Consider the following 14,386-nt stretch of genomic DNA (forward strand, 5'->3'; position numbering starts at 1 on the left):
GAGTCGACTCTCAAACCCTAACGAAATCAAGATGGGAATTTATAGAGCTAGCTTGGAAGATTACTGATTATCTGATGGAAGTAAAGTCTAGTCTTTATCTGTGTAAAGTCAGGGAATATCGCCAAAGGACACCAATGCGGAAAAGCCAGACTGAACGGTAGATTTAAAGCACATTTAAAGCTAACGGGAGAGGGTGTTTTTTATACGGCGCGACTAAACAAACAAACAAGTAAGCAAACAGACCTACAGCGTACTCCTCGGGGGGAACAATTATATTTCTCACACTACACACTGGACGTCAAACTGGGCGCAAATCACAAGAAATGATCTAAAAAGTAGGTTGTAAACAATGCATACGAATGAAAAGACTGCAGGGAATTTACTTCCGGTATCGGTGCGTGACGTAGGCGGCTGGGTTCCTCCGGTGTTTTGGTGTGTTGAGAGAGATGTGGCTGAATCCGACCGAGGTGTCGCTGAAAAATGCGCTGAATCTCTGGATCACGGACAGATCTAACGATTATTTCCTCCTGCAGCGAAGAAGGGGACATGGAGACACCGGGGGGAAATTCACAGGTAACGGTTTTAACCAGTTAAACCTGCTGAAAATGGTCTTTATTTATGCAACTGTGTGACTTGACCGCTCCAAACATACTGAAGAAATTAAGGTCTGTTATATAGTATGGAAATCTATAACTATATAATATGTTTAAATATAAGGTTAAAACAAATAGAGTGAGGTCTATGAATATATGAATAATATGCTAATTTCTTTTTCTTTTCTTTGCTTTGTGGCTGAGAAGGAGTAGGACAAGGGACTGTTGTGTCAAAGGTTTGGGTATAAAACTGCAAAACAGGATTGGTTGTGTATCTATGCAGATCACACACACACACACACACACACACAAACAAAAAAAACAAACAAACAAACAAACGCAATCAATCATCCACCCCTGTGAGAACACTATACCAAATCTGAACAAAGGATCTAATGCAAAAAAGTGTTTTGGCATTCGAAGAGGCGTTTGCATCCTGAGAATTGTATTCTGGAAAGTCTACAGTTTCATGTTCACAACAGCTGCCCTGATTTTACAGACTAAAAAAAAGGGGAGAGTGAGAGAGAGTGAGTCAGTCAGTCAGTGAGTGTGTGAACGAGAGGTTTCGAAACTCCAAACTCATATTTCCAGATACTGAAAACCCATGTTTTCCTTCTTTCTTTCCTCTGAGCTTATGGTAAGCTGTATAATGCAGACTGTCCTGTGACAAGGAAGTGTAATAAAGATGAAAAAAAAGGCCATCAAATGTATTGCCTATATACCATGTGACTCGTTTACTCATTTATTGGTTAAACTTATGAAGTAATGTAAACGGAGACAACAAGCAAAAGCTGTTAACAGTTATTTTTAACCAAATTTGGGAAATAGTTTCTTCATCTTCCTGTTTCAGTCTCACAAAGCAGCTGAACTCACACCTGTTGCGGCGTGGGCAAGTGCATTTGCTTAAGATAGCAACGAGCTGTGACCCTCAGGAGACTGTGCTTTTGTGAAGGAAAAAAAAACAACTTTTTTTTTTTGTTTGTTCCTGCGTTTGGTGGATATGTGGTGAAACTATATGCCGAATGTTTACAAAAGCTTTTTCTCAGCACGAGACTTTTGTCCAGCTTTTGCATTCCCGGAAAGTCCACACACTTCTCCATGACGAGAGTGTGTGGTTCACGAGTGGTTCAGTTTCTTTCTCTTTCTTTCGCTCCTGAGTCCTCATTCCTTCATTTGTTCTCAGAAAAGCCAAATGTCAGGTTTTTTTTTGTACCTCTGGAAAAGTCAAACAGGAGCTCCTTTCTTCTTTGTCTCCATGCCTTCATGCATCGCCCCACATTTGGCTAATCTAAAGCCAAATGTGGGGCGAAAACCTTTTTAAATCTAAAGGTTTTGTGACTTGTAGAGCTTTTTTGTGACTTTGCTGGAGGTGTTGTGGTCCAGAGTATCTCTCTTCTATTTTCAATAATCTATTTTCCATAAACTACTGGCATCTGAGCTCCTAATAGGAAAGTGAGATTCCCCCATGAGCTGTTTAATGCTAACATTTCAAGATGTTAGATTGCTTTGTAGACAGGAAATGTCAAATTAGGACAGCCCTCATGTGAACGGTGTGACTCGTATTAGCCACTAAATGTGACCTCTTGTGCCTTTTGTTCATGAAGAATATTTAAAAAAAAAAAATAAATAAATTATGGGGCATGTCAACCTTTAATCTTGCTTCACAATGATCAGAGGCCTCCTGAATCTGATGTTTTCCACATGTGTAATATTTTTATGACTAAAACCACACACGCCCTGTGTTGGGATATGCTCAGTGATGTGATGTACACACAGCGACCAGTGACCGAGGCAAATTACTGTGGTATAACAGGAATAGAGCTGCAACAACTAATCGATACAATCGATTATGAAAATCGTTGTCAACGAATCTCATTATCGATTAGTTGGTCTGCGCACGGCACAGGGCATTTTTACTCATTACGTTACTTCTGTTCAGAAAACATGCTTCGGAGAGTAAATACAAAAGTTGCGTCCCAAATGAAGCACTGTACACTTATACTATGCACTCTGCACTACTGTCTAGTGTGTGGATTTTAAAAAGGTAATATCATCTCAAATATAACACTAGCAGGTTTTTTTTACTAACCGGAAGTATAAGCCATGACTGCCCATGACGTCATACACATGCTAGCATTAGCAAACACCCAGAGTCACCGATAATGACTTTCTTCAGTTTACTTTCTGTCAGCATTACCTTTTATTCCCACATGACCTCAGTCACCATCAGACAGAGGAGAAATCGTCTCGTGACTGAGGAAGAAAGTGTGTAACCTCCAAGTCCTCTAAGGGGAGCATTTTAAACACCGTAGAAATTAAACTGATGCACGAGGACAAACTTGTGTTTATATCCAAAATGCTCCACTGTGTGTCAGGGGCAGGGGAAACTGGTGCAAGTTGCTTAAAAGGTTTAGTTTAATTTAAGTTTATTGTCATTATACAGTGAGGGAAAGAAGTATTTGATCCCCTGCTGATTTTGTATGTTTGCCCACTGACAAAGAAATGATCAGTCTATAATTTTAATGGTAGATTTATTTGAACAGTGAGAGACAGAATAACAAGAAAATCCAGAAAAACACGTCAAAAATTTTATAAATTGATTTGCATTTTAATGAGGGAAATAAGTATTTGACCCCCTCTCAATCAGAAAGATTTCTGGCTCCCAGGTGTCTTTTATACAGGTAACGAGCTGAGATTAGGAGCACACTCTTAAAGGGAGTGCTCCTAATCTCAGCTTGTTACCTGTATAAAAGACACCTGTCCACAGAAGCAATCAATCAATCAAATTCCAAACTCTCCACCATGGCCAAGACCAAAGAACTCTCCAAGGATGTCAGGGACAAGATTGTAGACCTACACAAGTCTGGAATGGGCTACAAGACCATTGCCAAGCAGCTTGGTGAGAACAGTTGGTGCGATTATTCGCAAATGGAAGAAACACAAAAGAGCTGTCAATCTACCTCGGCCTGGGGCTCCATGCAAGATCTCACCTCATGGAGTTGCAATGATCATGAGAACAGTGAGGAATCAGCCCAGAACTACACGGGAGGATCTTGTCAATGATCTCAAGGCAGCTGGGACCATAGTCACCAAGAAAACAATTGGTAACACGCTACGCCGTTAAGGACTGAAATCCTGCAGCGCCTGCAAGGTCCGCTGCTCAAGAAAGCACATATACATGCCCGTCTGAAGTTTGCCAATGAACATCTGAATGATTCAGAGGACAACTGGGTGAAAGTGTTGTGGTCAGATGAGACCAAAATGGAGCTCTTTGGCATCAACTCAACTCGCCGTGTTTGGAGGAGGAGGAATGCTGCCTATGACCCCAAGAACACCATCCCCACCGTCAAACATGGAGGTGGAAACATTATGCTTTGGGGGTGTTTTTCTGCTAAGGGGACAGGACAACTTCACCGCATCAAAGGGACGATGGACGGGGCCATGTACCGTCAAATCTTGGGTGAGAACCTCCTTCCCTCAGCCAGGGCATTGAAAATGGGTTGTGGATGGGTATTCCAGCAGGACAATGACCCAAAACATGGCCAAGGCAACAAAGGAGTGGCTCAAGAAGAAGCACATTAAGGTCCTGGAGTGGCCTAGCCAGTCTCCAGACCTTAATCCCATAGAAAATCTGTGGAGGGAGCTGAAGGTTCGAGTTGCCAAACGTCAGCCTCGAAACCTTAATGACTTGGAGAAGATCTGCAAAGAGGAGTGGGACAAAATCCCTCCTGAGATGTGCGCAAACCTGGTGGCCAACTACAAGAAACGTCTGACCTCTGTGATTGCCAACAAGGATTTTGCCACCAAGTACTAAGTCATGTTTTGCAGAGGGGTCAAATACTTATTTCCCTCATTAAAATGCAAATCAATTTATAACATTTTTGACATGCGTTTTTCTGGATTTTCTTGTTGTTATTCTGTCTCTCACTGTTCAAATAAATCTACCATTAAAATTATAGACTGATCATTTCTTTGTCAGTGGGCAAACGTACAAAATCAGCAGGGGATCAAATACTTTTTTCCCTCACTGTAACTTTCTCATGGTTTTTCTGTCTGGCTAACTATCGGTATGCCTGAATGTCTGTCTGTCTGATGGTCTGTCTGTTTATTTGGCTGTTCATCATTATCTGTTTTCTGGTTAGCTATTGCTGAATGGATTAGTGTAGTTGTAATATCTGGTTGCTTTGGGTGTAGGTATGTTGGTGGGAGCACTGGACACCGTGTTGGACTCAAATGCACGAGTCGCTCCATTTAGGATCCTTCTACAAGTTCCGGGTTCACAGAGCGGCTGGGTCATTGCTAGTGGTATGAGATTTTAATAATATGAATATTATTAGTGTAATAAAAAAATGATCATTATTACATGATTTTAACACAATTTTCATAATTTATATGTATAGCTATAGTGTTTAATGTGTGTGCGTGTGTTCGTGTGCGCGTACAGGAGCCACAGCTGAAGAAGTGCAGAAACACTGGAAATGGTTGGACCAGAACTTGTTGCCGTACATGTCGGTATTTGAGAACAAACAGGATGCTGCAAGCTTTGTGCAGGGCAAAGTCAAGGTTCTCTCTCACTCAGATTCAGATTTTAACAAACACATTCTTACATGTCACCTTCACTACAACACACACACTATGGCTGATAATGATGATAATTAGCTAGTTTAAAGCAGCGTGACAGGCTGTGGGTCAGTGTGCCAACCGCTTGCTTTTATCGCAATCTCTCTTAAAGAAAGAGTTGTTCTTGCGTTTTTACTGAAACCGACGAGCCATCGAGTGATTGCTCATTAAACAAATGTTGCATGCACAAAGACTTATACAAATGCACCGCCTGTCTTTAAATCTTCACTTACACAACATAGGAGCCCAGGAAGCTACCTAATATACAGCAAAACTATGGAACTGTCTAGCTAGTTTTAGTCAGTTTGTTAGCTAGTATCTTATTTTACAATAATTTGAGTTTTGTTAAAAGATTCACACTGGGGTTTTTTTTTTTTTTTTTTTTTTTTTTTAAATGGTCTTTTAGACATTGCACTACTGTTTTGCTGTCTGGAGGAAAATGTCTTGTTGTTTTGTGATATATTTGCCATATTGCTTTACCCATTGTGAGAAACGGCCTGACTGAGCCTACAAATTAGTTCATGAGTTGAAGTGTGCAAGATCAAAGAATTGGCTAAGACTGAACTAGCGTGTGTGTGTGTGTGTGAAATCTCAGGGCCTGATTGCCGAGGAAGTGCTCGTTGGCCAGGCGGCGCTGGAAGATGACCCAACCCGTTTCCGTGAGGCGATGATGCGATTCGAGCAGCGATTTGGCCTCCCGCTGAAAGAAAAATTGGTTGCTCATTACTCCTGCTGCTGCTGGAAAGGCAGAGTGCCTCGTCAGGGCTGGATCTACCTCTCCACCAATCACCTGGCTTTCTACTCGTTCTTGCTTGGAAAAGAGGGTGAGTGCTCTTGTTTCTCTAAATACGCCCAATAATCATAGGTAGATATCGTATGGTAAATGGTACACATTATTAAGTGATGATTTTTTCCACCAGTGTTAACTTGTACACTAGCTATGGTTGGAGGAAATATGCATTTTCTTCCGTGTTGTTGCAGGTGCACATGGAAAGAAGAGAGAGTACTGCTCACCCGCATTCACGTTTTTAACGGTTGAAAATTTGCATTAAAGTTCATGTGAAAACATTAATCCTTATTTCCACATTAGTGATGAAGTACGGATCATTTTGCTGACTCGGATCTTTGAATCTTGTTCAGCAAAATGAACAAATATTTTTTCTAGTCATTTCGTTAATTTCAGCAGAATATAATTAAAATGTTAAATTCCCCAACACATCTAGTACTTACGCAAACGTTGATCACATTTGGAATAAAAAAAAAACTACAGGCTAACGCAACCAAGGCCAAACAGAAATTATTAATTAATTGCTTAGCTGGTCTTCAGACTATGCAGTCTGTTTGTTCACCTCACCTCCCAATCCGAGTCATTCTTTCTTTTGTCACGTCACATTTGTCATGTCTGTTCCCTGGAAACAGAAATGATTGTTGATGGCTCTGTTTTAGAGTCCGAAAGTAAGATGAGGAACCTTGGTGTAATTTTTGACACCAGCCTCACTTTTGATTTTTTTTAGTTCAGGGCACTGTGAAGGCATCCTTTTTTCACCTCAGAAATATAGCCAGACTACACCCAATGCTAAACTTATCTGTTGCTGAAAAGCTGATTAATTCATTTGTTGTCACACGGCTGGATTACTGTAATGCCGTTTTAGCCGGAGTTTCTAAAACTGCAATTAACAAACTGCAATATGTTCAGACCTCTGCCGCCCAGATCCTGACGGGAACCAGGAAATGTGACCATATTACTCCCGTTTTGAAGTCCTTACATTGGCTCCCGGTCAGATTCCGTGTCGATTTCAAGAGCATGATGTTGACATACAAGGCATTACATGGATTGGCTCCGCAATACTTATCTGGCTTATTAATCCCTTACACCCCAAATCGCAGACTGTGCTCCTTACAGTGTAATCTGTTAACTGTTCCTCAAACACACCTAAAATCTATGGGTGACAGGGCTTTTTCTGTCTATGCTCCTTCACTTTGGAACACTCTTCCTCCTGAACTCAGGGAAGCCCAGTCTTTTGGCACTTTTAAAGCTCTTCTCAAGACCCACTATTTTAAACTTGCATTCGACTGCTGATGTCTTTTTCTATTGTTTTATAATTATTTTTTATTATTAATGTTGTTGTTTTTTTTCTTATTAACTTTTATTTGTTTTATTTTTCTGTGGACTGTGATTTTATGTACAGTGCTTTGAAAAGCTGCTTTAAAGTCGCTTTATAAAATAAAGATTATTATTATTATTATTATTAGTTCACCTTTCGAGTCTTCGGGTCCGAGTCATTAGTTCATCCCGTGACCACCCCATAGGCTGAATGCAGTGGGGCTGTGACGTGATGAACGAATGACTCGAACCCGAAGACTTGAGAGGTGAAATAATCATTTCCATTTCCTGTACAGAACCTATAGGGATGTTAAGGCGCATGCGCAGTCAAAAATGTACGAATCACTCTCTGAGACAACTCATTGTTCCCGAGTCATACTAAAGATCCTTTCAAAATTAACGAATCGTTCAAGAAAGACACACCATTATTCCACATCCAGTCTGAAAGCTCAGTTTGTCTTTGTGTAGTGTAAACAAGAAGCCTGTACAGTATGTTACAAATGAAATCATTCAGTTTGAATTTAGTGTTTAGTAAAACTGTCTTAGTGATGTGTGTGGGCTGTGAGTGGGGTGGGCAATGGGTCTAAACTAAAGCGTGTGTGGGAAAAGCTCAAACTCTCCACCATTAAATGAATTAAAATGAAACAGCATTCAGATAAGACTTTCACTTAAAAAAAACAAAAACAAACAGAAACAAAACATCTTCCATTAGAAAACAAAAAAGCAAAAATGTCAAAAGCAGTATGATGGTCTGAAAAAAACCATCAGAATTCACTCTGTCTAGAAAAAGCTAAAACAAAATCAGGTTTTGACTGATTCTGCTAATAATAAACTTTGAAATCTCTACTCTAATAAAACCTAAATAATAATATTTTCTTACCTTGCTATCTTCCTGCAAAGATTACATCGGCTAAGGAGTCATTTTAAAAAAGCGATAAAAAATTTGTCTGTCATAAGATGTTGTATAATCTGGATAGCTGAGTGTGTTTTTCTCACAGTTGGATCCGGTTTTTGGAGAATGTGGAAAAAATAGGTACACCCCATGGAAATTTGGACTTTTTTTGACATATTTGGACAAGCAAACATTTGATCCTCTTTGAAACAGTGCCTATTAATAAAGTTGATACACTCTATCCAAATTACATTTTGTTATCATTTTCACAATTTAAATGAGCAAAAACAGATCGGTCACATGGAATAAGTAAGTACACCCCTACATTTATCACCTCATACCAACTGTGAAGCACGGTGGTGGAACTGTTATGGTTTGGGGTTGCTTCGCTGCCAAAAAGACTGGACAGCTTGCATTCATCGATTCAACTATGAATTCTGCATCATATCAAAGAGTGCTTGAAGGTAATATGAGGCCATCTGTCCAAAAGGTGAAGTTGAACCGAAAGTGGACCGTTCAACAGGATAATGATCATAAGCACACTAGCAAATCCACCAAGGAATGGCTCAAAAAAGAAGAAATGGAGGGTTATGGAATGGCCAAGTGAAAACCTGGATTTGAATCCCATTGAAATGTTGGGGGGGGATTTGAAATGGGCAGTACATGCAAGAAAACCCTCAAACATCATGCAACTGAATGAATATTGCATGGAAGAGAGGTAAAAAATTCCAGCAAGCCTGGTGGACAATTATGCAAAACGCCTACAAGAAGTTATTTCTGCTAAAGGGGGCAATTCTAGCTTCTGAGGCCAAGCATGTACTTACATTTTCCACAGAATTTACATTTATTAATTTAGCAGACACTTTTATAGGCACTACAAAGCGTGGGTTGTTAACCTATCACAAATCATAGCTGTAGTCCAGTTTTGATATGACAAGAGACTGGACTAGTAGCTATGTAGCCTGTTTTGTGAGATATGGTCTGATTTTCTTGATGTTATACAGAATGAACCTACAGGATCCTGCAGTTGTTGAAATGTGGTCTGTAAAGGTCAAGCTATCCTCAAAAGTCACCCCAAGGTCCCTGGCTGTCCTGGTTGGTTTGCGTGTGGTTGAACCGAGCTGTACAGTGAGGTTGTGGTTGATTGAGGGGCAGGCTGGGATGACAAGAAGCTCAGTTTTTGCCAAGTTGAGCTTAAGGTGGTGTTCCCTCATCCAGTTTGAGATGTCAGACAGGCAATCAAAGATTCATGTAGAGACAGAAGGATCATCAAGCTGGAAGGACAAATTAGAGCTGGGTGTCATCAGCATAGCAATGATATTAGAAGCCATGAGACTCAATTACCTGCCCCAGAGTAGTAGTTTAAATGGAAAAGTGCAGTGTACCCAGAACTGACCCCTAGTGAACGGCAGTTGTGAGATGCTGAGTTTCAGAAATACCTCCCCTCCACAATACCTTTTAAGGATCTGTTTGAGAGATATGATTCCACCCAGCGCAGAGCCGTTATGGTGATGCCTAGGCTGGAGAGAGTAGACAGGAGGATCTGATGATTCACAGTGTTGAAACCAGAAGAGAGGTTGAGTCGGATGAGGACAGATGATTTTGAGGTTGATCTTGCTAGTCGTAAGGCTTCAGTAGCTGCGTTTACATGGACAACAATAATCCACTCGTAATCAGATTAAGACCATACTTTGATTAAGATACTACCATGTAAACAGCAATTTTTACTTACCTTAATCTAATTAAGGTCATAATCGAAGTCAGCAATAATCTAATTAAGACAGGTGGAGTACTCCTGTTTTAGTCGCATTATGGACGTGTATTACAGACATGTAAACACCTTAAACACATTATGAACGTCGTGTGAGAGTTTTCACCGTATTTTGCGACAGGACACGATCACACACGGCAGTTTTACGGCGAACAAGAGAGTTCGGCCGCGTCCCAAATCGCATACTTGCCTACTATAGGCCTGCAGTGGGGAAAAATACATGTATCTCGGCTACTATATAGACGGTAATTACACGATTTGGGATGCAGCCCACGGCTTCAAGCAATTGTCTATTTGCACGTATAGCATGACAAATAATTAACTGCACTTAAAGCGTTCGTAAAAAAAAAAAAAATAGAAACACCCAAAACTGTATACGGTACCATAACGTAGATGAACTGTATGTTGATACGTAAAATTCTGGAGGGACGTCGGACGGTGTGGCGCGGTGACGTAACGACGCGGGCTGTTTATCTAATTATGTTCTAAAACATGTAAAACGGGAACATAACAGGAGTATTCTAAAATCGACTCATGTAAACGCCTTAATCACATTATTATCTTAATCAGAGTAAGGTCAATAATTAGATTAATGCTGTCCATGAAAACGTAGTCAGTGACAGAAAGCAGAGCAGTCTCAGTGGAGTGATTGCTTTTGAAGCCAGACTGCTTGGTGTCCTGGAGGTTGTTCTGTGTGAAATGGAAAATTGATTAAAAACAGCTCTTTCAAGGATTTGGAAAGAAAAGGGAGGAGGGAAACCGGTCTGTAGTTGTCAACTGCAACAGGGTTAAGTGATGTTTTTTGTAACCTGGTAATCCAGGCCTGCATAAATGAGGTAGGGTATGTGCCAGTAGAGAGGGATGTGTTAAAGATGTGTATGAATACAGGTAATGGTGTGGGAGAGATGGACTGAAGAAAGTGAGAAGAGATAGGGTCAAGAGGACAGGTTTAGGGATGGCTAGAGAGGAGGAGTTTTGAGACATCAGTCTCTGAGAGAGGAGAGAAGGAGGACAGTTGAGAGTTACATGGAGGAAGAGCCGGTCTATGCATGTCAGGGGTTGAGAACTGGTTCCTGATTAATGTAGCCTTGTTGGAAAAGAAAGTGGCAAAGTCGTCTGCAGTGAAAGAGGTAGGGGAAGGGGGCGGAGGGAAAGAGAAGAAAAGGTGTATTGGGAGAGCTGCCAATCTGCTCCTGGTAGTATATGGTTTTAGCAGTGGAGATGCTATAGGAAAAAGAGGAGAAAAGTGTTTGGTAATTGGTTAGGTCAGTTGGATCATTAGATTTACACCATTTCATTTCAGCTTCCCTTAGCTTGGCCCGGTTGTTATGCAGAGCTTCTGAGAGCCAAGGGCTAGGGGGTGATGTGCCAGCTGGCCTTGAAGTTAGGGGGCGGATGCCGTCAAGTGAAGATGTTGGAGTGGAACATAGCATGTAAGTTGTGGTGTTTAAGTCCAGTGAAGAGAGGGGGCTATCAGAGGGAAGTGAGGTTGGGACAATGGAGAAGTGTGAGGGGGGGAAAGAGAGCGAAGATTGCGACGAAAGGAGATAGAAGGTGGAGACAGGGAGAGAAATTGAAAACTGGATAAAGAAATGGTCAGAGGTGTGGAGAGGAGTAATAAAATTTTTTGTGGTGCAGTTACGTGTGAGGATGAGGTTGAGCTGTTTGTTGGCCTTGTGAGTTGCTGGGGTGACGAACTGCTTGAGGTCAAACTGATATTTCTGTTGAATAAATGATTGTAAAAGCTAATTTTCCTTGTGGTTTTGTTCAAGTATATCAACTTTATTAATAGGCACTGTTTCAAAGATGATCAAATATTTGTTTGTCCAAATATGTCAAAAAAAGCCAACAATTTCCATATGGTGTACTTATTTTTTCACATGAGTGTACGTGGCATAGTGAAACAAAATTATTTCAGTTTGTGATCACATACCAGCTGTCCATATGTCCATGATGCACCTGCTCCTTCATACAGCACTTGAATAGGCTGTTAAATAAGGCCAGACTGGACAATCATTTAATTACTGTATAATTTTTTCCCCCCAATGTTTAACCAAAGACGTTGCCCACAGTCTTAGCAGTGTTGGGCCTGAAAACAGTTTTGTGCACAACACTATGTGGTGCTATAGTAGCAGCGCTGCTGCTTCCCCAAGCGGCTTTGCTATTGTACTCGATTATGTCGACGAGTTGTTGCAGCTTTATATGCAACATATACAGGATATCTTTACATACATTTACATGCAGGGGTTGAATAAAATAATAGACTATTGGTATATTTGTCTAAATAATGGCCTATTTTTACATTCCACCCTTCAGAACCCTCAGACTCAGGGTGTCTAATCAGGTTAGGCATGTGCCAGTATTGAATACTTATATCAAAGTAGGTTTCTAATGTTTTATTGTATTTTACTGTGTTATCATAACATTTGTATTTTAAATGCATGGCTTCATGGTTATCCGAAAAGAAACTTTGAGAGCTACTCGTTCCAGACTTCGTTTCATTTCTTTCATGTGCAGTGAAGCTGTTGATCCCGTGGGCAGAAGTCACGGCTCTGGAGCGTGCGACCTTTGGTCTCATCAACGACGCGATCCGAGTCCGAACGCGCCAAAAGCAGCGTGAATTCTCCATGTTTCTTGATGTGGATGAAGTGATGACCGTCATGACTCAGCTGGGCGATATGGCACTGCGAAGACTGTTTGATAATGGCAAAATGGAACCGGACTCCAATATTACTAAACGGTAACACAAACCCACATGTAGACGTTTCTCTTAGTGCCAAAATGTGACATTAATCAGACGTACACACATACTTGTGCAAGCAACTTCGGTGTGGAGGTTCTGTTTTTGCTTCACTTCCTCCAAAGGAAAGGAAGGATGTAAAGATAAGGAAGAGAAAGGGTGAATAAGGAACAGAAATAAGTAAACAGAAAGAGAGTAAAAATACCTCCTTTAAAGTAGTGAGTGTGTATGCCAATGTCTGGTTGAAGTATGTGTGGAAAGTGCCACATGTGTATTTATAAAATGGCTGCAGTGAAGCCATGCTTAAAATCTAGGCCATAAAATGTGTGTGTGTGTGTGTGTATTAGGGCACTGGAGCAGCAGGCCATGCGCCAGTACGTTCTGTCACTCTTCGGCCTCCCGCGTTCTGAGACGCTAAAAGAAGTGATGCGATGTGCAGCTTGGACGCCTCACGCCCGATGTCACACGGCTGGGAATCTCTATGTTACGGAAAATTACATGGCCTTCAGCAGCCTTCAGGAGGGGCACTGCACCCTCCTCATCCCGCTAGCCGAGGTACAGACAAGTCTTTATTTGAAAATATGGACAAATATAACTTTTTTTCTACACTTTTGAAGAAGATTTAAAAATTTGGACCCTCACTGTGGCATTTATATAATGTATTTGCATGGAAATGTAATTATAGTAAAAGTTTTGACCTCTTTGGACCTCGTTTGAAAGGAGTGTTTGGTCTTTACTCGGCCTCTAATTGACAGTAGCTCTGAAGATGTGTTTGGTCTGTGTTTCATTAGTTTTTATATCACAGCACTGCTGAATTCCTGGTTCGGATTGGCCAGAAGTTGTTAATTAACGTTCAACAGCAGCAGCTCGGACGTTCCAGCTGTAACACAAGTGGTTTATATTACCGTGCTCATTCTAATATGTTATCATTTCTATAGTAACAGCTCATTCACTCATAGACTATTATAAACTAATAATTAAGAATATGTGATGTTATTGGTTTAATAGTTGATGCGGTGAAATTTTCTGTGAGGAGACGTTTGTGTAATGTTTGTGGAAGGAGTCTCCAGTGTACACAGGAAAGTCTTCAGGGCAGAAGAGTTTACACTTTCTGGTTACTCAGTAACATGACAAGCTGTATATTTTTTTCCTGGTTAACTTCTCGGGAGAAGAAAAAAAAAAAAAGAGTCTGGTGAACGAATGGCTGTTTATAGCTGCTTAGACGAAAGTGAGAACAGGAAATAACTTGCATCGTGGGTGTTCCACAACATAGTTACTGTTATAAAAGAAATAAAACGGTATAGGAAAATGCTCACTCTGTCATTGATAAGTTTCCTATAACAGTATGACCTGAATTGTTTTATTCCTTCTAATATCCATGTGTGTTAGAAGGGCTGCAAGTGTAAGGGCTTGTAACAGGTGTTACAATGTGCTACCAGGTGCAGTCTGTGGAGAAAGCAGAAAGCACTGGTGCTCTGCCAAACCCTGTGATCATCAGCATGCGTTCGAAGCGGGCTTTCCAGCTAATCGAAGTGAAGCGACGAGACCAGTTGGTGGACAATCTGAACACCTGTCTCCAAGTGTTGCACTGGCACAGCGACCGCAAAAGGACTCTGGTATTGTAGAGCAGTGTAGATCATTTAATCCTGTTGTGCAACAAATGTGA

General features: G+C 40.9%; 1 protein-coding gene across 5 annotated transcripts in view; it reads left to right on the top strand.

Annotated features, from left to right (window-relative positions):
* Window positions 1–14,386, top strand: part of LOC108271693 (TBC1 domain family member 8) — a 31,210-nt gene continuing 16,824 nt past the window's right edge. For all 5 annotated transcript variants that reach the window (XR_006983280.2, XR_006983279.2, XM_017479405.3 and 2 more), the window contains exons 1-7: window positions 1–573; window positions 4,788–4,898; window positions 5,038–5,156; window positions 5,809–6,037; window positions 12,498–12,720; window positions 13,068–13,275; window positions 14,160–14,336. Coding sequence is in view for 3 of the 5 variants with exons in the window: in XM_017479405.3 (XP_017334894.1) it covers window positions 447–573; window positions 4,788–4,898; window positions 5,038–5,156; window positions 5,809–6,037; window positions 12,498–12,720; window positions 13,068–13,275; window positions 14,160–14,336 (1,194 nt within the window). In the remaining 2 variants the exon portion in view is untranslated. The remainder of the gene's footprint in view (window positions 574–4,787; window positions 4,899–5,037; window positions 5,157–5,808; window positions 6,038–12,497; window positions 12,721–13,067; window positions 13,276–14,159; window positions 14,337–14,386) is intronic.

Source organism: Ictalurus punctatus, chromosome 6 (genome assembly GCF_001660625.3).
Source record: "Ictalurus punctatus breed USDA103 chromosome 6, Coco_2.0, whole genome shotgun sequence".
NCBI classification, from domain to species: domain Eukaryota; kingdom Metazoa; phylum Chordata; class Actinopteri; order Siluriformes; family Ictaluridae; genus Ictalurus; species Ictalurus punctatus.